Raw genomic sequence first — 24,089 nt, 5'->3', positions numbered from 1 at the left:
GGCTAAGCTAGACTTTGCTTTGGGTCTGTAGAGGTGCAGTAATGAATCTTTTAATAGCTCCTGTTCTGCTACCTTGTCCTTACAAAGAACAAAAGATGTCTTTGAAAACTTCCCTGTTTATTATAATGGCTCATGAGTAGAGAAAAAGAGGAAAAAAATAGGCTCTTGTGTGTTGTTGTTTTCTTGGAAGAAACACTTCCAAAAAATACGTGCTAGGAAAAAAAAACCTACTTCTGGGGTGAATTCTGACTTTGTGAAAATCTGGAATAGGAAGACCCAGTTTATCCTTAGCATGATAAGAAGGTAAAGGATAGCCCAAAAAGTTTCCCCAAACAATTTTTACAGGTATAGACCAGCAAAAAGCTGCCTCGTCTTGGTCTCTATGATCAACCTGTTTTTCAGTGGCAGAGCAGATGGTCACACGCTGCTTAAATTTATCTCCATAGATCTTTGGAGTGGCTGTGTGTGTTTCTTCAGTAGGTGGACTTTTCTCAGCTGGGTGCCTTTCTGATTTGAACTGGGACAATTTCAATAAGTTAATATATATTTGCAGTAAATAAACACACCTTAAATGTTTTGGTTAGTGTAACTGAAATGTTAGCAGCCTAATCTAATTTTTAATAATAGCAGAGAAATAAACAGAAAGAAAATGACTGCTACTACAAGATAAATGGTGTGCCTGTCTTTCTGCTGCTCCTTGGAGTCTTGCGGGTTCAGTCTGGGAGGGGCTGCACTATGGAGGCTTGTCAGCATCCCAGGCTCTATGCATGTGCTCATGATGGTGATGATTTCTTCATCATCTCTTCAGGGTCCAGCTGGAGCTATTTTTATTCATTTCCTACCATGCTTTTGCACCTTGGTCTTCCATAGCTGGTCTGTGCCTGTGTGGAGTGCTGCTGCCTGGAGCCTCGGCACCGAGGTGACCTGAAGGATGAGTCTTTCAGTGACACTGGGGGCATGTCTGGAGTGCTCCAGCATACTGAGGTAGATGTGCTCTCTGTAATTCCTCACCCAAAGCAGTGACTCAAGCAATTGGGCAGGTCATGGCTCAGAAAATCTCCACCAGGTCTTCTGCAGAGCCTTGGGCTTAGGGTCAGGCAAAGCACTTGGCAGAGGATGTTCTGGCACAGACAGCTGAGGACAGCAACTGGTTAAAAATTTGCTAAGCAACAGAAACTCTCATTTAATTCTCTTAGAAAAGGAACATTTTTCTTCTTGCTTTTGATTTTTATTTTTTTCCCCCAGATAGCCAAGTCTCAGTGTTTCATGAACTGCTTTAAAAATCAGAGCGAGCTGGAAGAGAGGACAGGAGCCTGTGGGCAGCTCTCATAGTGCACAGGCAGCTTCTGCAAGCTTCTGCCATATCACTGCGGGTGCAATCAATGCAAAATTCATGTCTCCCGTTCCTCTCCAGCTGCCATCTCTTATGGAGGAATCTATGCCCAGATTATCACAGAAGCGACTGCATTTGTTGTTGCTGGGGGGACCCAGCTTGTTGCCATGGCTGGAGGCGGGTTTGTGCCAGAGCACTTCGTGATAATTGGGCTGGTGTTGGTGGGTCCCAATTACAACCCTCCATCCAGGCTACAGTTGAGTGGGCACAGCTGAACGCAGGAGTCCTGGCATTTCTGTGTCAGTGCTCATGTGGCATCCTCCCAGCTCCCAGTCTGCTACTTGTACACTCTCAGCTGCTTCTCACAAGGACTCTGTTTACATTCAGCCTCAAGAAAAAAGTAGCTGCTTAGGTGAACTGAAAGTCACCTCCGGCTTAAAGTGAAACACTCCTTGTTGGGTCAGTGTAAAAGGCTTTCCTGAAAGAACTGTTAGTTACTGGAATATGAAAAATGCAATTCCTTTAGTCTTTAGTGCATAGCAAGAAACTCTGGCCAATGCCAGCTAGATCTCATTCCTAAAACACCTAGAAGGGAAAAGGAAGCAGTCACTTCCAGTCACTTCCAGCTCCATTTAGACTTTTTAAAGCAAGAACCCACCTGGAACTGCTCAAAGCTAATAGATACAGAGTGAATGACAAGGGCTTGCTATAAACAGGCTGCTTTCAGGTTTTATTTGTGTTCATATTATGCAAACGATCATTGCTGTACTTTGGGAGAAAAAAAAAAAAAAAGCCATCAGAATGAATTTCACCAATGTCCTAAGTTTTAAAATCTGGGTATGACTGAGGCATTCCATTGTTAGTCCTACAGATCTGTGTGATGTTGCCAGCTTTGCCTTTTAGAAGAGAGGATGGCTGATAAACCAGAGATTATGTCCCTGGATACTGTGCTTAGGGGAGGGTGTTTTCTCCTGGCAACGGTCCACATCTCTGCATGATGAAAAAAAACAACTTCCCCCTCTATTTTCCTGTATATACCCACAAAAATCCCAGAAATACGTAGTTCAGGACAGTTATAATACAGGCGTGGTCTGGCTCCATTTCACACCAGTTGTCTTTAGTGGGAAGAGGGCCTGTTCTTGTGTCAGGGAGCAAAGCTGTACTGATCCCAGTGACCTTGCTCCCGGGAGATTTCCATCCCTTACCAATATTAACTAGCTGGTATTATGATTCCCTAATTGAAGATACTGTATTTGCATTTATTAAAAATAATGGAACTGCTTATTCGACCAATCCTTCTGGCTACACCCAACAAATAAGCGTTTACATCACTGCCAGTGTCTGTCTACTTTGCTCTCATGTTTCCAAGTCTCACAGATGCTTTTTAAAAGCAGTAGTATAGAGTTAAGAGGCAGAAAGAGATCAGGAAGAGGGTCAGTGAATAGTAGTAGGTCATGGTTTTGTTAGTCAGTAGACAGAATTTATTACGATATGGTATATAGTAGTAGTAAAAAGATGGAATGGGGTTTAATCACTGGCAGACAATAATGATGGATTAGTGGTGACCCATGGGGATACATTTGCCCTGCTGATCTGGCTCAGGAGGTCAGCACCCAGCACCAAGCGCTTGGCTGAGTGTATACACAGGCTTCCATTCGGGCAGAGCCATACCCAGATGGATGCTTTTGGTGCGTTGCTGTACCTGTGCACACCTAGTGTGTGTCTGCCTGTCGCCCCTCCCCAGAGGGCACTCCCCCTTCTTTAGCAGTGACTGCTGGGGCGGGCACACAAGTCACCTGTGGCATGGACTTTTTGTCAGAAAGTGAATGAGTGTAGGCATGGCGCAGGCATTGCAAAGTGGTATGTACGTACCTTCAGCTGTGCAAGCAAATGCCGGAGAACTGTGTGTAAGTTGTGCTGTGAGAGAGCCCCGCAGGGTGCAGCGGGGGTACCAGGCTGCGCGGGGCAGTGAGCCACACTGGGCTCTGGAGCGCTACATCGGTACTGGGGCTGCAGGCAGGTTCACTACAATACAGCATCTAATTTCCCCGAGTTACCTTTGATCCTCTGCTAGCAGCTCTTACCAAGGATGCTGGCTTAGGTACCCACAGCTAGAACTGTGTGTTTCGCTGTCACAGGCAGAGCTGAACCTTCATCTTACCCCTAAAGAGGATACTCTGAAAATTCGGCTTCTCAGATAGAGGGTGATCGTCAGCACTTGTTATGTCTCAAGTATTATCTCTGAGGCTGATAAATTTGGATGGTCACCTTTGAGGAAAGGGATATCCTGCCTGCTGTGGTAAATACCCTAATTCATTAGTGTTTATGATGCTTCTGTTCCTCTGAGGTCTTAATTTTCAGCTGTGAGGGAAAGCAGCTGCTTTTGAACTGGTGATCTGAGATTCTGTACTCATCCACCCAGGCACAGACGTGGTCTCTCTTCTTGTCCCCATTCTTGTATATTTGAGTCATACAAGCAAAAATGCATGTAACCATTTATCCTCATGATTTCATAGGTAACTGTCAATACTGGTTTCCAGCCAAGATAAATTTTTCTTTCTTTCAAGTTTCAAGAAAACCAAATATTCACATTTGCCCTCCGCCTTCATATACCATGCCGTTCCAAGTAAATCAAGTGTGCAGCATCAGGGATGCAATTTTATCTTCCTAAATTACTTTTTTCTAGGGTATCTCACCATATGGGCAACCTAGTCTGTCACTCCCAGGCCGAGCCCTTTCTGCGTGGCTGGGATCCAGCCGATGTCAGGAGGAGTCCTGAAGGAGCTACTTTCTAGGTGCTTTTTCCTGAAAGGAGGTTGTAGTGAGGTGGGTGTCAATCTCTTCTTCTCTGTAACAAGTGATAGGACAAGAGGAAACAGTCTCAGATTACATCGAGGGGGTTAGGTTGGATATTAGGAAAGATTTCTTCACCAAAAGGGTGGTCAAGCGCTGGAATAAGCTGCCCAGGGAGGTGGTGGAATCACCATCCCTGGAGGTGTTTACAAGACAGAGATGCAGTGCTTAGGGACAGGGTTTAGTGGTGGACTTGGCAGTGCTGGGTTAACAGTTGGACCCGATGATCTTAAAGGTCTTTTTCAACATAAATGATTCTGTGATAATCCATGTAGTTCTTTCCAACCTGCTACTTTGGAGCTCTTTAGATGGTTAACACTGGTTTTCCCAGTGCATGAGTCAACTGACGTGTGGTTTTGTGAGTGGACAATGTGACAGGAGCTGCAGCTTATTGACTTCTGCTAGCAACAGCTTTGCCTAGGTTGAGGAGGTTTTTGGTTTTGACATCTTGGAGACATCATGCCTGGGAGCAGAGGAAAGGAGAGCACAACACCCCACTGGCAGCTGTTACTTTTGGTGGTAGGATGCTTTTTGCTGTCTTGTTTTCAATAGAGGAGCCCAGCGATGGCACTGAGAACTCCTGCTGGGGGGGGAGGCAGGACCACCGCAGCCTTACTTGCTGGTGAAGGGCTGATCCAGGAGTGACCGCTCAGTTACAGGAGCACAGCTCCTGCCCCAAGACCCATGGAGGCTCTGTCATGGCACCAGTGTCCCGTAAGGGTAGTGACGTATCTTGGAGGTAGCAAAGGTGGTGCAAACCCAGCCTGCCAAACAAGAGCCTCACCATCTCTCTTTTCTCCCTGTTTGCAGGAGAAAGGACATATCCAGGCACATCCTCACCTGCTGGTTTCTCATCTTGGCAGCTGTGGTGTGAAGCAGCTGCTGTTACGTGAGGGCACATCTGCCGTGGCCTCTGGTCACCCTGCAGCCTTTATTGTGTGCATGGATACCAACAGCAGTGATTTTCCACATGCACGCTGCAGTCTATCTAATATTTTAATGTGTAAACACAAATAAAATATTCATAAAATAAATATAAATATTTAAATAAAAAAGAGCTTAAGAATCTCATAGAGCTTTTCAGTGCCTTGTGGAGATCTTAGTCTGAGAGATCCCCATCTGGGTCTGGAGAGCTGGAGAATCCTGGTAGCCCAGGGGCTGTGGGACCACAGCCGTGTGGTTTGGGGGAGGAAACTGGGGGCAGCCAAGGCATTGCACAAGCCAGTACAGGCTCCTGCCCCCAATGGCAACGGCCACACTGTGTGCCCCAAGTCGTGGGTACTTTGCAAACTGGTATGGTTCAGTTCAGGACTCTGGTATCTAAACAGGACCTTACTTCAGACATTCCTCAGAAGAAGTTCAATTACTGTGTTTTGAGTTGTAAAACAAGGCTGGGGGGGGGGGGAAGGGAGGAATTATTGTGCGTAATGCCTTTTGCAACTAGGGACTAATTGAAAGCTCTTTGCTGGTATGTACTAGGGATGCAAATACACCTGTGCATGCAAAGGTACCTTTGCTGGCAGCTTGTGAGCATGGGCTTTACCTCCAGGGATATGGATGCTGTGCTGTTTCTGATCCTGGGGGCTCTGGGATCTGTGTTTCCTGAAATCTTTACTGCAAAGTTAGAGGAAAGCTGGGAAACCTGTTGAGACAAGGTGCTTTGGTCTCTGGTGTAGGAATGATTTTTTTATTTATTTTTTTTTCAAAAAAACACAGCATTAGCACAGATGCTGCCTTAATCTCAGTCACCATTGTCACCATGTGCAAATAACAAATTAATTCTGGTTCTGATGGCTGCCTTAGTATATTTAACTCTTTCTGTACCTGAGCACTTGTGATTTCACCTTCTGAGAAAACGTAACAGGATGCATAACAGTTTTTTTGAAATGTGACAGAACTGAATAAAATGCTGAGAATTGTCCTAAATCCTCTGAGTTCCTGGATGTTTGCAAAATTTTGTTTCAAGTTTGTTGTTTTAATATCCTTTAAAAAGGATGTGCACATACATACTTTGCAGAAAAATAAGTTATTAACAACCATTACACCTGTTTCTGGTGCATGAGAAAGGATGCGAAGGAAAGGATACACAATTTTCTGTTTTCCCTGCTGCACTTATTTTCCCCTGACTTTCCTGCTTGAGAAGACTGTTAGAGATTGCTGCTTCCTACCTTTCTGTCAGACTCTTAATTAGCAGGAGCATGTAGTCTGCGCAGCTGGGGCTTTGATGCCTTGCTCACTATCGTTTCCCACTCAGAAGATTTCCATTCATTCCGAATTGGTACCCAGCCCAAAGCCCTGGCTTCCCCCCGAGACACTCAGCATGTCTACAGGACTCCAGTTTAGTATGCACTGGAAGAGATGCACTGATGCTCCCTCGCTAGACCTACAGGCTGCTGGTTGGAGCCATAAGGGAGTGAGAGGAAGAATTAGCCTGTGTGTTTATGTGGCTGTGCTCCAGTAAATATTTTGATGCATCTGCTGCCAGCTCTGGTCTGAGGGAATCTACCTAGCATTTAAATTTTGATGGGGAGCTGTTTTGAATAATAACAGTGCAGCCGGCTGTGAGTCAGTGCATGTGTGTTGACTTAAAAAAAAAAAAAAAAAACTCAAAGCTTAACGCTTGCTGAACGCTGAGCTGCAGTGCTTTGCTTTTTCCCTCCTCCTTTCTTCTTTTCTTTCTTCTCTTGACTTCCTCTGTCTTGTTTTTGTTCTTGGGGGCATTTCACATAGATTTTGTTCACTGGCAGTGGCAGGGTGGGTGAGAAGAATAAAAAAACCCCAGCCAAAATAAATCCTCCCAAAAAACTCACAAGTAGCTTTTGCAATGGGTGCTGTAATGGGTACGTTCTCTTCTCTACAAACGAAACAAAGACGACCATCAAAAGGTAAGACCTCCTGTTTTGCTTTTCCTGTCCCTTCTGTGTATTTGCTAGGACAGAAATTTATATTAGGAAGGGAGGAGAAAATGAACATGTGCCACTTGCAAGTAACCCAGCAATGTTTATGTGAGGTGTAATTTGAAGAGGAGAGTGGGATGCGTGGTGGTGGAGGAAACGTGTGGGCATGAGGAAATTGCTGTGGAGGGGCTTGGGGGGTGAAAAGCATCTAAATGTTGTAATCCTTCATACAGGCATGTATGACGAGGAGAAAGTAAGTGGCTCTATATGCAAAGCACTTGCAGAAAAGACCTGTAATTTCCAAATCCCGTGCTTTATAAACCCTTTGAGGAGGGAATAAAATGTAGATACATAGCAAATTCTTCCCAATGCCTTGTGATTTCTTTCTCAGAAAGTATTGTTAGAGTCAGTGTTGCATACTCAGTAATCCAACACTAAGTGTGCAGTACTAATAATGTGTGTTTTATAAAGATTATCAAGAGGGGGGAAAAATCAGTATGTTTTCATAAAGGAAAGGAGGAGAAGCTCTTGAAAAATGAGAAGTAAGCAGCAGTCTCCATGGTTTTAATCCTTAAATCCATAAATATTGGGTGTGAAATGCTGATTTTTCAGGAGGTCTGGTTTGTGTAGTGTTTGCTTGAGCTTTGCTCAGTTTCTTTCAGGATTAATTCCAAAATTCCTGGGTGCTGCTGAGCAGAAAGTTGAAAGCTCTGTCAGGGACATATCCATACCATACAGAATGAGTAGTGCTTAGAAAACAAAACAAACAAACAAACAAAAAAGACTCTGTAACTTAGGCAAGTCTTTCTGCTGTTTGAAGTGTTCCCTGTCAGAATCTCTGCATTTAACAGTGTCTCTGTATTTCTAGGGTAGGTCTCTATTTCCACTGGATCTGTTGCTCAGTGTGTATATATACTTTTTAATTGCAAGTTGGTACGGGGTTTCTAGCAATTTAAATTAAAAATCATCTTAGGAAATATTAAGCATGAAGCAATCATTCTAAAGAGACATGAGAAAGGGATGTGCAGGGGATTTGAAGTGGCAAGTTTGTGAGCAAGTGTAAAATTCCATGTTCCTGGTACAAGAGAGTTAAGGTAGGGTAAAATTTCACATTGCAGTGTCTATACATGGTTTACAGTTCACATTTCTCTGCTATTATAATGCAGCCATAATTGTACAATCGTCTGGGATGTGTATGATACTATTTATAATGCAAGCATAACTGTGTAATTGCCTAAGCACTGAGTCACACCTGAAGCTGTGAGGGTCGTGTTTAGGTACCCACGAGCTGAACACGGCGCGCTGGGCATGCTGGCTGCTGTGGCACCGAGGGGTGTCTTATCCACCTGCCAGAAACCTGGGAGCTGGATCTGATGTCCATTAAGCGCAGAAAAATTTTGGCTGAGTGTATCTGTTCTCTGCTACTTTGTTGTCTTGCAATTGGCTCATCTCTCTAGTGGATGGACAAAATTGCTTTTTGTTGGAGTTCATGAGCACTAAAAATCCAGCATCTGGTCACATATTTGAATATTTACAGTGGGATTCAATCTTGCTGATGCCTCCTGGCAGTGGTTGTTCAGCTATATTTTATCAAAAGTTGTGTTCCCAGAGTTATCTTCTCTTGGCTCGGATGCGTTACCCATGTGGTATTGCTGGTTAGTAGGGCACACAGCTGAGAGAGCAAGCTGGAAGAAATCCCTTTGATTTTTCTTGGCTATTTTCAAACCAGCACAGAATTTCACACCTTTTAGTCACTATTTACCTGGCAGGGAAGAGCATTACAGAACAACACTGCTGATTTCAGCAGTCCTCAGCCAATTGCAGATGCTCTTCTAGACCTATGCTCAGAGGACGCCCCAGATCTCCGGGAGTGGCAGGGGCATTTGCCACATGTGCCTCTGGGCTGCTCGGTGCGTATCGTGCAGACTGGGAGCACTTTACCTTGTCAGAAATGAAACACTGAAGTGTGCTGGGCTTGAATACAATCTGAAAGTGTTCTTGGTCTGTGAGCTAAATAGTTAGTAGAGGTCAATCACCACTGCCTGATGGATCCCTTACTGTTTGCCCACCTGTTCCCTCTGTACCTCCTCCAGCCCCCAACCATCCTGGTGGCCTCCACTTGACCATGCACCAGTGGATCCATTTCTGTCTTGTACCAGGGAGCCCAAAAGTGGCTGCGGCCCTCGTTGTGTGCTTGCATAAGCTCTGGGCAGAGGGGTGGCTCGTCCCAGTGCTGGCTGCATGCCTGGGGGGTTGCCTTCTCTGCCAGAGGGCACCTCGCTAACGATGCCTGGGTGTAACTGCTCTGTTTGATATTGCTGGTCTACCTTTTATTAAAGTGTTTATTATCTATTTTGTTATTAGATTCTCACCAACTGTTATCTTATTTATTAATTATATTTATCTCTGTGTTTGTTTGACTATTTCAGGATTTATATAGGAGTTAAACACTGCTGCTAAAATAAAACAAGGGCTTGAAGAAATAGTTACAACAGGGCTAGATACACACCTGTGCAAATACACTGTCATCCTGGTAAATATGTACTCTTCCAAGTAGTTTGAAGATGATTTGTATAACCTTTCCTAGCTAAGCAGCTCGCACAGGTATCTGAAGCTATGTACTTTTGGGGTAATAAATGAAAGCAAAAACCATGCATACGTATTGTTTTAAGAATAGGTAAAATACAAAGGTCACATCTAAGTGAGTAGTTTCCAGAGGTTGCTTAATATCAGTAAGCACGTGCTGGCTCCTGGCAGAGTGGGCTCCAGTGGCTGGTGCTGAACCCTCCCAGCTTCAGTGCAGGACACGTCTCCACCTGCACTGCTCCCCCTCACGCCCCGCTCATGGCTGGGCCCAGGATGCTGGCAGTGGGACTGGTGGCCAGTTCAGGTAGTCCAGCTGTGAGTAGAAATGCTGGAGATTATCTTGTACCACTGTTCAAGAGTACAAGATTTCATTCCTTGTTTTAATGAAAATGGGGAGCCTGAATCAATAAAGGCACAGGAGTAGGACAGCCATTGCCTTAAAGCTGAGGCAGGGGTCCGGTGGGTGCAAGGCCTCGTCCCTGCGAGCAGACAGTGTCGTGGCTTTGCAGAGGAGGAGATCATTCATTTGGCTTGAATGTGAAAACTTGATTCAGTATAATTGGACGTTTCATCTAGGCAGGTTTTGAGCCACGCACCCTGTCCTGTGGGATAAAGATTTCTGCTTCTTAGATTTGCAACCCAATCAGTAAAGCTGCAGAAGCTTTCCCTGTTCGCTGGAGTGTCCCTGGGTAGTCTATGTGATTTGTGCTGTTTGCTTCGGTAGTGGCTCGGGGCAGTTCTACAGATTATTTGTACATTTCATTAGAAATTATTTCCTCTGATCTCCTCAATTGATGGCATTTTAACTTCATTCACTGTTGGGATTCTTCTTGTCTGCCTTTTCCAGCATTCTGAGTTAGCCTAGTAACAAATAATACCTCTTTCTACCATGTTCGCTTCGCTTGTATCTCAGACCAACAAAGCTGGGCAGAATTCCTGGGGTCCTGGTGGAGCCTGGCTGAGGTCCTGGGGGACAAGCTGGCCATAAGCCAGAAACGTGTCCTCCCAGCGAAGGCTGGGCTGCACTGGGCAGAGCATCTCCAGCAGGCTGAGGGTGGTGATGCTTCTCCTCTGCCCAGCACTGGTGAGACATCCACAGTCCATGGCTGGTGCTGGGCTTCCTAGATGGAGATATGGGCACTCACTGCACTGAGTCCACTGAGGGGTCACAAGGAATATTAAGGGATTGGAGCATCTGAAATACAGGGGAGAGGCTGAGAGAGCTGGGACTGTCCAGCCGGCAGCAGAGAAGGCTCAGGGGGATCTTACCAGAGTGTAGAAATACCTGATGGGGGGGAGCAGAGGTGATGGAGCCAGGCTCTCCTCAGTGGTGCCCAGTGATAGGACAAGGGGCGATGGGCACAAAGTGAAATACGAGAAATCCAGTTAAATATAAGAAAAAAAATTTACTGTGAGAGTGACTGAACACTGGAACAGGCTGCGTAGAGGGACTGCAGAGTCTCTCTCCTTGGAGATATTCAGAACCCAACCGGACAGTCATGAGCAACCTGCTGTAGTTAACCCCACCTTGAGGAAGGGACTGGGTAAGACAAAGATACGAGGTCCCTTCCAACCTCAACCACCCTCTGGCTCTGGGATTACCATCACTTTAAAAATCCTAAAGATGTAAGGACTTGGAGATACTGGGAACAGGAAGAAACTCGGAGAGTTCAGTATGGACTGAACACCAACAAAGCTGTGAGGAGTTCTCGGTCCTCCCTTAGTCTGTTAGCAGTTAGTGCTTAGGTACAAGATTAAAATGGACTTGAAAATTTCAAGATGCTTGTATATCTTCCAGCAAACATAAGCAATAAAATTATAAATGAGTTAGGGGAAAGAAAAATGCAAAACCACAACAACATTAAAAGGCAGAGGGGTCAGTACAGCAGATAATGTACACACAGATGCCTCTCTGGTTTCAACTAGCTGTAGAAATAGAAATTTTACATTCTGCAGCCACTCATGACCAAATTTGTGGCTAGAATTAGGCACTTCCATATTTGTCATGGAAACGTTTGGATTAGCAGATTGTTAAAGCAGGTGGAATTTCTTGTTTTGACTGCTTTCTGTACCTCTGCAGTAGTGGGGAGTGGGGATGGTTAGCCTGCCATTTGTGGGCAAATTCAGTTACAGTAGAAAAGGAAAACCGAGAAGTAAGGGATTAGCTATGTTTGTTCTTTCTTTTCTCTCTATACACACACCAGCAAAAGTGAAATGTAACTCAAATATTTCTCAATACCTGAATCTTGTATCTGCAGGCTCTAGCTTTTACTCTGACAGCACCAACAGAAAGCAGTACCACTTTCGCTTGGGAATCTGAGTCTTTTGAATGTAAGAAACTGTTTTGATCCAAGACCACCCAAGCCTAAACTGTTGAGAGGAGCCTGACACAGCTGTTTAATTTTGCAAGAGCTAACAGCAGGAATTCACTTTGCTTAAAATGTCAGTTGTGCCACTTCTGTAGCGACCAGTTTCTAGACTTTGTTTTGAAGGAAAGTTTGCTTTGAAATGGCTTATTGTCCATAAGCATCAGATTTTGTGACTGACCACTGTTTTCCAGATGTTTTATTTAGCAGGAAACTGCTCAACATTGTCAGTCTTTGTAAGAACATCTGACTGACCGGAGCTCCTAAGATTGCTGCTCATGGCTGTGCCCTTTCAGTTCTTTGCACTAGAACAATCTGCTTTTCTGACCAAAAGGAGAAAAAGTGGTTCAACAGCATTTCAAGGAATCTGTCCTTCTCAGCCCTAGACCTACCGCTGCAGAATGGAGAACAATAGGTTTGGGCAGGGGAGCTGCCCTTGTATTTACTTTGACCAGTACATACCATTACAAAACAACGTTCTGCAAGCTGTTTACAGCAGCTTTATTCTTGATGGGCCTTTGAAATTCACCCAGGAGGAGTGACAGACTTGCCTTTATTCCTCAAAAATCTCTTCAGGTTTGACAGAAAGAAAAGCTTTGAAAGTTGCCCTTCTTTTGCTTCTGCTCCTCAAAGAAACCTGACAGCTTGCCACTGTTGTGAACGAACGTGCATGTCCTAAAGACACGGACCATATAGCCCTGTGTCCTGGGTATTTGGTTAACAGAGAGATCTCAGTTCCTGGCACATTTTTCTTCTAGAGCAAGGAGAGCATCCTTCTCCCTGGTTGGAGACCTGAGCAGGCAGGTGCTGGAGTGACTGAAAGCAATGGCTGGTTTGGTTTCTCCTGCCCAAGAGCCAATACACAGCACTGACATCTCATTTTCTCTCTCTACTCTTTTCTGATCATCATCTGATACAGTCTGGCAGGTCAGGTACGTGGTCGGCTGCCTGCACTGAAAAGTGAGAGTTTGACAGGTGGTTTTTTTCTAGGGAATTGGCTTTGTAACTGGTATATAGAACAACACTCAGCAACAAAACTGTTTGATACAAGCACTCCATCAGAAGCAATTTGGAAAAACTGTGGTGACCAGTAAGCGTTCATCAGAAAATGCCACTCCACGTGAAGTGCTCAGAGGTGTGTGGGAGGCTGCTTGGCTGGGATGTGCCCCCAATGGGTGGCACAGAGGGGCAGGAGCTGTTTGCACCCTGCTTCCTGGTGTCCTCAGCAGCCCTGTGCCAGTGCTCATGCAGGTGTAGGGTTTGCTTAGAGGTGGGTAGGACTTGACGAACCTATGACTGCTTCCATTTCCCACTCCCCCATCCTCCAGCCACATTTCTGTCGCTCCCAAGCAGTTGTCAGCACTAAATTTCTTCCCTTGTCTCTTGCTTTGTTTCCCACTTGCTTCCCTATGAATTCAACTCCTGGAAATGAGGTAAAGGGATCTGAAATACCTGGTCTGAAGAGTGGATAGCGCTGATTGAATTAAGTGATGGGTGTCCTTGATCGCTTCCCACAGGCATACAGTGCCTGCCTGAAATGCTGTAGTCAGACCCAACTTGGAGGTTTGGAATAAAGAAAAATGGATGGAGGAAAGTACATTATATAGTGCGTTATATGTTATGCTGCATTACCATGTATGTGTGCTTATTTACTGCCACTTGGAGTGCAGCACATCCACACAGACCTATGAAATCCCACCACAAAAGAGGCGATTAGACTTTAGCTTTGTGTGCCAGCAGGTTGCAGTGCTTTGAAGCTTCTTTTTGTTACACAATAATCCAAAAGGGTAAAAGAGAAAATACTTTCCAACTTTTAACTTCCACCCTTGATAGTCTTCCAATCTTTATCATCATCGGCTCTTCCAGTGTGAATTACTGGATATTTGATGTTTGGAATGGACATTAGGAAGCACTAGGATTTTTGCAGCTGGAAGTTGCAATACTGTAGAAGTGAAAAGCTTGGAACTTAATACTTAGCAGAGGTTTTGGCCAGTTCCCAGCTTTACGGTTGTTAATGTCACCAAATGCATAAACAGGAGTCAGTTAAGGTTGTATACCTTTTTTGAGGAAAAACTCATCTATAAAAAAGCAGACCAAGGTCAGCCAAAGCAAGTTATAAACCCATGATGATTTCAGTCAAATGTGAGGGGAAAAATAAAAAATTCATATTTCCACTTATGAAACTACAGTCAAAATGTTTATTTTGGTATTTTTTTAAGCTTTATTAAAAACTCTGAAGCTTTACAAATTTTCCAAAATTAAATGATGGTGTTTTTTTAGATGAAGTGTTTCATTAATCAAAATTAACATTAATTATGCTTATTCACCAAAAATTTCCAAACACTTTATTGGCTTGTAATTTTATTGTAGTTTTAGATATGAATAGAGAATTGTGAATGTTAAAGTACTTCCTCCATTGAGGTGGGGGACAGACTTGGGTATTTGTCAAGTGCTGTGTTTCTTATTCAAAATCATTAGCTGGAGAACATAATGGCACAGTGGCGCAGAAGGTTTGGGTACCTGCTCAGGGTCTTGGAGTCCTGCCACCGCTCACACCGTGGCTCTTTGTAAGGCAGGAAACTTCTGCAGTCTCTGAGAGGTGTTTCCCAGCAGATGCAGGATGCTCTAGGCACCCTATATTGTTCCCAGCAGTAAGGTACCAAAATGCATGGCAGGGGTCTTACCCAACTGGGAAGTGCAGGTTTAGAGCTATATGGGACCCCAGCAGCATTTCTAACCCAAATATATTTAGGCTTCCAAGCAAGGTATTTAATTTTTCACCTTTTTTTTGTTCTGAGATGCCAGAGGGAAGGGGAGTAACTGTAAGATGGATTGTACTTTCCAAATCAGAAAATTATTTAAAGTCTACACTGTATCCATGTTTTCAAAATAGGTGAGTCAAAAATGAAGGAAGCTTTTCCCACATATCTCCAATTTGTGTTTGTGGGGTGATGTCTTTGGTCTGGACTTCAAAGGATACAGATAGTGGCCAGATGATTTCTAACTGCATTCATGAAAATGGGGATGTGACTCATACCAGCACTGCTTGGGATGGGGAGGTGGGGGTGGGGGGTGGTAGTCTGGAGAGTTTGAATGAACCACAGCAGAAATGATGCAAAGTCCATAGGCAGTAAGCGGGGAGGCAGGGAAGGACCATGTGCCAGCTGACAGGTGCAGGACAGCAGGGCTGCCCTGGGGGTGAGCTGAGACCTGGGGGTGGGCTGCAGGAGATGCTGGCCAGGCAGGAGGGGAGTGGGCCCAGCCCAGCTGTTGTGTGGGAAAGCTTTAAGGAAGACATGAACTGGGTGACAGAGCCGTCCTTTCCTGGCAGAGCTCTGCTACATCTGTTTGGCTTTCCTCAATCCAAACATTACTTTCTTGACATATTTAACAACCACAGCTCTTCACACACACACACACACAGAGCGTTTGCTTTTCTCTTGCTCCACAAACTCCCCCCTCCCTCTAAGCCCATTCTGTGGGTGGCTAGTTGGAAATGCCCAGAATTTCCAGACGGCCACAGCTACGGTCTCTGAAAGCCAACGGGTAGGCACAGGACGTTTTATATTGTGGCTGAGAACAGCTAATGGAGAACATGATTGTGAGGATACACGTTGTGCTGCTGGAGGCAGGTTTCTAGGAAACCTGAGAGACGCCTGCATCCTTCTGCTGAAGGGTCCTTCGTGCAAAGGGAGGGTGTCACCTCAGAAAGGGGGAGCCGAATTTCAGCGTGCCAGAGATCAGTGCTGAACATCAGGGACTTTTAGTGCTCTGACAAAATAAATGTTTCTGCCTGTCAAAATTCTATGCAGGAAAAACATGGATGAAACAAGCCATATTCACAAGATTTAGACAGTTTGTAGAGCGCAGTTTCAGAAGCAGAGTGCAAATGTTTTGACAACAATTCTAACTTTGCCTGCCTGCAGCTCAGGGCCGAGCTCCCAGGTATATTTTCCCAGGTACGTTTTCCCCAGCTGCGGTTGCTTTTTTCTAGTGAGCGATACAACACATCAGCCCCACAGATTTCTGGTTATCACGTGAGACCTCAGGCAGGGACCCTGGTTCAGCATGTCAGACTGCACGAGCAGAGGCTTGCTGTCTGTAGGGTTCACATGCAGCCCTGTGAAGGATAATGCCGTTAGCTCCCCAGCTGCAAAATGTCAGAAGCCAACACAGCATCTGCAGGTAAGGACGATTTCCCTTAAGGAAACTGTTTCATCCCATGCAGGTGAAGCCTGTGATGCAGCAGGAAGCATCAGCACCCCTTTGCACGCTGAACCCTCACAGCTCAAGGGACTTGCGCATTGCCACCTAAACTGGGAGCAGCACATGAAAAGAAAAAATGGGAAGCAGAAAACTTTTGTGTCAGTGCAAGGAGGATTGCTGTCTGCTAATCCTAATAAGCTAGTGTAATTGAATTGGCACACTAGTTTACATGCTTTGCTGGGAGAGTCAGGTGTGACACCAAACTGTGATGCCAGTGCCCCAGGAATTGAAAGCCTGTCCTTGTGTGGATCTGTATCCCTGTAACACGGTGTTTGCTTTTATCTAATATTTTAACATGTTGGATTGCCAGAAGGTCTAGTTTGTGGTCCTGTGCATACAGAATTAGCCATGCAGCTGGCAACTAAACAAAGAACTGCATTCGGGCATGAGGAAAATCCTGCCTGGGTAGGCATTTGTATATGCTGAACAGTTGACAAAGGCAAGGGTGTGCAGTTCTGCAAAGGAAACCTGGTGCAACAAGGTCCATTCCTGTTTGTGTAGGCAGCAACCGGACTTGCACACAGAGCAGGTTTGGTGCTAGGATGGAAAGCCAACTGCAGACTGATCTTCTAGGAAAGTGCCTCCCATTTCCAGGGCTTTAAGGCATCAAAAGGGGCTATTTACAATAAAAGTTCAGCATCCCCTGCTTGGCAGGAGTTGAGGACATTACAGCTGAGCTGCTGCCCTATCATTTCTAATCACCTCTGTGATGGAGCACAGGGCTGCATGTGGCTCACCGCAGCCCTCCAGGAAAGTCTGCTGTCAAACAAAGGAAATTTTCTCATCAGGCATTTTCTGGGCAATGCCATCAGCTATAGCACTTTACATGGCTACATTTGCATATTTTTTAGCTGATGCTGCCTTTTCTTTTTCCTCTGTCCTGACAGTTGATGAAGGTAAAGTACTTACAGTTCAGAAGTTCATGTGGTGCAGGAAATCAGAGCACTCTGTACTTTCCTTGGGCGCTGGTGGTTCAGCAACGTGCCAGAGAGAGCACAGCAATGTGCCATTGTGAATGTCATCTGCAGCCCAACTCTGATCTAGGTGAATGAGGTGTAAGTTGAATGTGGGGCTGTATCTGTTGCAGTAAATGCACCCTGTGTTGCGTGTACCAGTGGTTTGTAAAACCTACAAAGCAAATTAGTTGTTAGACTGAAATTTTGGTCCAAACCTGAAAATTTCCTTTACTCCACAGAGTTTGTGAGAAGTTTTGGAAACTTAGGAAACACTCTGACTTAGAATTAATTTTGTCGCATCTCTTTGCATTGTTGGTTTTTAGCAAAACTGTCTCCCTTTAGAGCTGTTGTCTGGAAATTATTGATAGTAATTAGCTGGTAAATGTTCCTAACCTCCACCCCGATCAAAACCAGAAAAAAAGTTGGAAGAAGTTGCTGGGGTGTAGATCCCCACACCGAGACTGATACCTCAGGCTCGGATCACTCAGAAAACACAAAGCCTCCCCTATTTCTTGCCCCCTGCCCCTTCACCCCACTAGGCTGCTGCTTTTGTCTTGCTTTCTGCTTGGGCTGCAGCAGTGCTGGCGCTCAGGCCAGGCTAACAGGCGCGGGCAGAGCTGGGAAGCACAGGTGCAGCTTTGCCTCTCTGCTTCGGTGTTGCAGCTGGCATTTCTGAGGGACGTGTCCCTGCTTGGGGACCAGTGTCCTAAAATGCTGGTTATCATTTATGGTCAGGCTTTCAGTCAATATGCATGAATTGTGTGTGTTCAGATAGCTAAACAAATATAAGAAAATACTAGAGGCATGTGCGTATCTGGTAATGTTTTCTATCAGCAAGAACACTTCAAACTACTGAACTCCTGAAAGAACAAAAAGCGAGGAGCAAGCCTTTGATCATCTCCCTGTGTTTCTGTGAAGAGGTGCTTCCCTGCAGAAGCCTGCACAAATCATTTACTTAATGGGTGTGTTTCTGTCCTGTTAGCCATGATCGTAAAGCAATCTGTTTAAAGAGCTTCATTTCCCTATAAATTAAACTCCTGAGGCAGGATGAGGTGGGCACAGTGCTGTGGGAGATCCCTTTCCATCTGTGCTTCCCCTGCAACCTGGGGCAAGGTGCTGGGTCTGTGTTTCCACAGCACCCGCTGCTCTAAACTTGCTGGTGTGTGGTTCGGGAGTGTGATGCTGCCCAGCCACAGAGTGTCGGTGCCCTTGGTCATCCTCGCCAGCCTGATGTCCTTTTTTGCATGAAAACTCTTACAGCTGTAGAGTTTTGCCTAAGCTAATTGCTTGTCACTTGCCTGCTTTCTGTGATTTAGTTTTATTGTATTTTGTTAAGCATTATGAGATGGCTCCCAACAACGTTGAGATTTAGGAGAGTGGGAGGTCAAAGCTAAGGCATCGTTACTCACGGTGTGAGTGCTGTTTCCCAGTGTCGGGAAGCACAGAGACCACACCAGGCAGGCGTTGTGCATGTGGAATTGCTGCAGACAGGGCATTTGGCTCAGGAGCTCACTGCAGCTGTTGCCAGTGGCAAAGGGCAAGGATGTCATTAAGCAGCTAGTCTGACACAGCATTCACCTGCAGAAGCTTTTCTCTGTGGAGCAACATTCCTGGTTTCAGTCAATTAGTTGTCACTGATGTTACGTGGCAGCAACAGGATGGCTGCAACAACAAAGGCTGCTTTTGAAGACCCTGTCCCGGAGTCACTGTCTTCTGTAGTGTCACCACCTGCTTTGCTTTTCTGTAAGCAGCTAAAGGAGATTTGATGTTGCTGTTAGTTTCAGGGCTGCACTTCAAGAGGCTGTCAGTGCTGTGGACAGGCTTACGTGATGCTGAGATAGCTACATGGATAGGTCTTTTCCCAGCGTGGGCAGGGAAATGTTTGTTCCCCATCCCGTGATGGGAGTTCTGACCCTTTCCAACAGTTCAGACAAGATCACTGCCTCTGTACCTCTTGGGTTTAGGATCTCTTTTTACTGGACATGTGGACAGAAGGGAACAGGAATTTTGCCCTTTGCGGCTGACAGAACTCAGTACAGTGTGGCAGCTCTTGTAATACTGGCAGGTTGCAGCACCACTGCAGTGAAACAGATCAGTCACCTCCCATCCTACCTGTCAGGTGTGGCAAGGTCCTGTGCTTCTCTGTACCAGACCCGGAGGGACAAGTGAGATGTCTTGAAGGGTGGGTGAGAGAGGCTCCCAGAGCGTGCTGAATAGCTGGAGAAGGTGCCTCTTGCACAGAAGGGATTTCTTGCAGTGATGTTTGAGATCAGGAATAGTTGTGAATGTCAGATGTAAGATACCAGTAAGAATGTTTGTGGTCATCAACAAGTGGGAACGTTTGCGTGCATCCTTTGCCTGGTGCAGGAATGGACAGAGAAAGCGGGGAACCTGCAGAGTCATGCTGGGCACTGTGTGCATGGAAATCGGCATCACCTTCCTCAGCTCTCTCTGTGGCATTTACCATAAAACATTGTAGAGGGAACAGAACTCAGCAGTAACTACTCAGATCTGTATGTTTTAAATTCTCTGTGCATTTTGAATTGTGTTCTTATGCTGATTCAGGTACCCTTAGTCAAGTTGAAGTTACCTCAAGCAAAGTGACAGGGTGGACTAATGTACTTTTTTTTTATTTTCCTCCCGTTCCCTGATATTCTGAGTCTGGTCTTTAAGTAAGTAGTATTTGGAATTTTAACCTGTTTGCTGCTGTGAAAGGTGGTGTGAAAGAACCTGCAGCGGAGAGAGAACAGCTCAGAGAGAGATGAAGGTGTTAGTGTCTGTGCTGGAAAAGGCAGCAGAGTACGACCTAAAGAAATTCTAGAAAAGTTAATATTAAGGTGGTTTCTAGTTTTGGCTCCCAGAGAACAACGCATTTGTTAACAAAATATGTCTTGTACTAGTAAGAGAGCCTCAAACTGATTTGCATTTCATGGTCCACATAAATGTGGAGAAGCTGCCAAAATTGTCTCTTTTTCTCCTCTGTTTTCATTGTAGGCATTCCAGAAAATTGAGCAAAACATTTTTCCCTGCTGTTTGGTTCTTCGTTTCATGCATATGCATTTCTGGGACACGCGCTCCTGGAGCATGCAGCCGAGTGCACATGCCTGGAGTCTCTGCAGGCTTCTGCAGCTTTGAAGCAGAGAACCTAAAGCATAAGAAAGATATTTGCAGAATTAAAGAGAATTTACAGGAACAACAGTTGAGACTTTGAATTCCTGTAAATAAGTTCAGTCTCAAATCCAGAGATGAGCTTTCACCTGCCTTCTGCTTCCATCTTAGAGATGTTTATTGGACTGCAGTAGGAAAGGAGAGATTATAGAGTGAAACTGCTCACAGATGTGAGGAAAATCACTTGTGTTACTGTTTTCTGTTGATGTTCACTCTAATGCAGTTTGCTGTTGACACCACATTACAGAAGGGATTTATTGGTGAACACTCTTGGGTGCTAAACCTGCTGACACATGGCAGTGTAGGGGAACACTCTAAATAAGTTGGATAGCTTTATTTTTGCAGCACTCTTGTCACCCTTTAACACCTACATAAAGTAGACATGCAGATTTGTAAAATCCAGGGCCCCAAATCTCCTTGCTTCTCAGCCGGAATATATGAATGTTTCTCAGGTTGAACATCTCAAGCTGGCATGTGTTTTGTTTTCCCTGAGTTTCAGCTTTTAAACTTCAGCAAGCATAGGGAAAAAGTTAGCCTGCATCTTACAGTGTCCTCTGAGCCCAGAAGAGTTTGAAGGCACAACCTAATTGCCCAGGAACTTACCAAGTCTTGTTGAGCTTGATTCAGCCTGGGAAGTTTGGGGTTGTTCTGCCGCCGATGCAGCTCTCTTCAGCGAGTCCCTTCCCATTTATTTTGGAGTTGTGCATTTCGGTGTTGCAGGTGGGCAGAGAGAAGACTGAAGTACAGGTTAATTTAAAGGCTTTTGCTCTGCTTGGTGGCAATAACCTACTTGAAGGAATTGGAAGCAAAGTCTCAGTCTGCAGCTTCCTCCAAGTCTTTCTGGAAGGCTGGGAAGGGATTTTCTTTTGCTACCTCCCTGCGAGCAGGCGCGCAGTGCAGGGGGTGGCTCAGCCCCTGCCCATGCAGGCTGTCCTCCTGCTGCTCCCTCCCGCACCCCACTGCACGGGGCTGCTCAGCACCCACCGAGGGCTCTCCTGGGCTCGGGACACCTGCCCTGAAAAGTAGTGCCTCATTCCCTGGTGCCAGGCTGAACTGCCATATACCACCACTGTCACTTACCCATGCATAGGAAACAGGGGGTCGTTATTTACCATCCAGCTTAGAAATGTATTTACATTTCAAGCAGTGGGAGCCCTCTCTTGCTCGAGCAGTGTGAGTGGGTCCCCATGCATCTGGTTTTTGAGGAATGTTGCAACAGCTGTAGTTGAAAAGCAAGGAAGAGACTCGTAGGCTTGTGCAACAGCTAATGGCGTGGTCCTTGTTCTCTGCACAGAAATGTGTTTTGCTTAAGAGCTTCCCCTCTAGCAGCATCCGTAAGTTCCTTTAAAGCCAGATACGACATGTCCTTCTGTGCAAAAGTGGCAGGCAGAAGTAGGTCAGGGGTTTGTCCTTTTGAACTATTAATACAGATCACAAAAATGTACCAAAAAGTGTGGGAAACTTTAAAAAATACGATGAAACTTTGGGGATGACTTGGTTTTTATTACAGCTAATATTGTATTTGGTGTAAAATACAAAGCATATTTTGATATCTTCCTTCCTTGGTGTTAAAGAGGGTAGAAGGAGAATCCAAATTCATTCTTGATTAAAACTTCTTGAACCCTGTATGTCTTTTTTCCCTGAAAGGTACTGCTCAAAAAGAAATTTTCCATCTCTAAAGCCTAAAGAAAAAAGGAAGCGTGGCCAGCCCAACCGAGCACACACTGCTACTGGCTTCTGAAGGAGTTTTAGCAAGTGTGTGGGATGATAAATCACGCAACATCAGCCTTGGCGCCTGTGCAGGGTTGAAGAGGAATACAGTTTCAATCTTACGTATCCATTTTCTCCCGCATGAGGAAGAAATCATCATATCAGCTATTTTAAAAGGGCTTCTGCATGTACAATGTCTATATGAATTACAAAATGATTTAAATATCTGTAGATACCAGCTCTCCAAGGAATTTCATCTATTGAGACTCACATCTTACATTGTAAATTTATCTTTAATTGCCATCTTTCACTGACAGATCTGCAAAACTTAAAATATTTTCAGTAATTAATTGTCAATATTAGCTCTATTGTCAGGAGCAACAGTTTGGATTGTTTTATTGTAGGGAAGTGGGAGGGAGCCACTGTTTTGGCAAGTGACAAGCAAATAGTATATCATTAAAAGCCAAGTGCTGGAGTCATGAAATCCAGTATCAGTAGATATTCAGGGTCAAGTCAGTGGTGAATTTCTAGCTCCTGAAGGCAGCTGTGCTGCATGCATGTGTGAAATGCAGATTGGTGTTTCTCAGAGAAAGCTTTGAACTGGACCTTGTGGCTCACCAAGACCTGTGGTGGAAACCAGAGTGCTGTGGTGCTGCCTGCTTTTCCAAAGCATCTGGCACGTGTTTCTGGGGGATAGGTTTTCCAGTAGATTTCTTGCATTAGCCCTGTGGAAGTTTAGCCATTGCCCAGGCAAATTGTGTTAAAGAAAATAGTCATTAAACCACTAAATAAAATCTATTTCGCACTTGTCTAGTATCTAACCATCTTTTGCAAGAGGATGCTGACAGGGCTCCTGCCCTGCCTCTTTGTCCACACCCATGTCTCCTCTCGCAGCTCCCAGTGCTGCTCTTTGCTCGCTTGGCCGCCACAGGAGCTGTGCCCTTCAGTACTGGCTGTGCCCTGCCCTGCTGCTGGCTTTGGCAGAGCTGGGCTGTGGATTGCCATAGGGGCAAACCCACTGAAAGCTGTCAGCTTTCTCCACGGACTTTTAGGCATGTGTGGGGATATTGTACCTATAGTCGTTGTGTTGTTTTCATGTACAGTTTGTGCCGAATGCAATCATCACCTAAGCTTAATAAATAATTTTCATAGAAATTGTAGACTGCCTCCCTAAACAGATTACAACTCAGTCCTCCTAAATGTAAGTATGTAGCAGCGCCGTGATCAGCATGCTGCAAAGGAAGCCTCCCAAATGACAGGATGTATGGGCATACATTTCCCCTTGTTGCAGGCATCCATAGTTTCACCTTAAGCAAAGCAACTGCATTGCCTGAGGCTGTAAATACCAACCCTGCTCTTACTGGTGTGAGGTGAGCTCCCAGGTTGGCGAGACCACTGTGCGTACAGCTCAGAAAGCTGCTTGTGTGCTGCTTACAAACACCACCATTTTTTTACAGAGAAAGATTACTGAATTAAGTTCACAAATGTATAAAGTCAAAACCAGGGCCTTTTTTTGTTTTTAAAAAACTTATTGCCTTCATCCAGAAATCTTCTATGTCTGTAATACAGTCTTTGTGGTGACAAATATTTTTAATCTTTGACCTAGTTTATAGCTTTTTCTTTTTTTTGTTTTAATCAAGCATGGCAGGAATAGGAGTGAGTGATATTGAGAAAAACTTGCAGCTACCCAACCTCAGAAGTACACGTCCTATCTCTGAGTCTCTTTTCATCCTTTCAAATAAGCAGATTAGATTTTGCCTGAACTCAAGCCATTAAGCCCTCAAAAGATGAAGGTTCGCTTTATTAAGCTCTTAAAAAGAAGTCCAAGGTCTAGTCCCAGCTCTTACTTTGCATGATGGGCTATCCTCACTGTTTCACTGCTTTCTGTGCTTCAGGGACAAGCTAAAAAAAGAATATAAGGGAATGAGGTTTTACCTTTGGCAAAATGCATCTT

The 24,089-nt window shown here is 45.0% G+C and overlaps 1 protein-coding gene across 5 annotated transcripts in view; it reads left to right on the top strand.

Annotated features, from left to right (window-relative positions):
- The window catches only part of KCNIP1 (potassium voltage-gated channel interacting protein 1), a 435,471-nt gene that overhangs the window by 153,290 nt on the left and 258,092 nt on the right, over nt 1-24,089 (top strand). For 2 of the 5 annotated variants that reach the window (XM_080399998.1, XM_080400000.1), the window contains exon 1: nt 1-7,071. This exon is cut by the window's left edge and continues 41,878 nt beyond it. The exons of 2 other annotated variants lie outside the window; for them this stretch is intronic. In XM_080399998.1, coding sequence (XP_080256124.1) covers nt 7,011-7,071 — 61 coding nt within the window. In that variant the 5' untranslated portion in view covers nt 1-7,010. One more of the 5 variants, XM_080400001.1, reaches the window with a different exon arrangement.

The sequence above is a fragment of the Falco punctatus genome (assembly GCF_963210335.1).
Source record: "Falco punctatus genome assembly, chromosome: 8".
Lineage (NCBI taxonomy): Eukaryota > Metazoa > Chordata > Aves > Falconiformes > Falconidae > Falco > Falco punctatus.
This window is presented reverse-complemented; position numbering and strand designations above follow the sequence as displayed.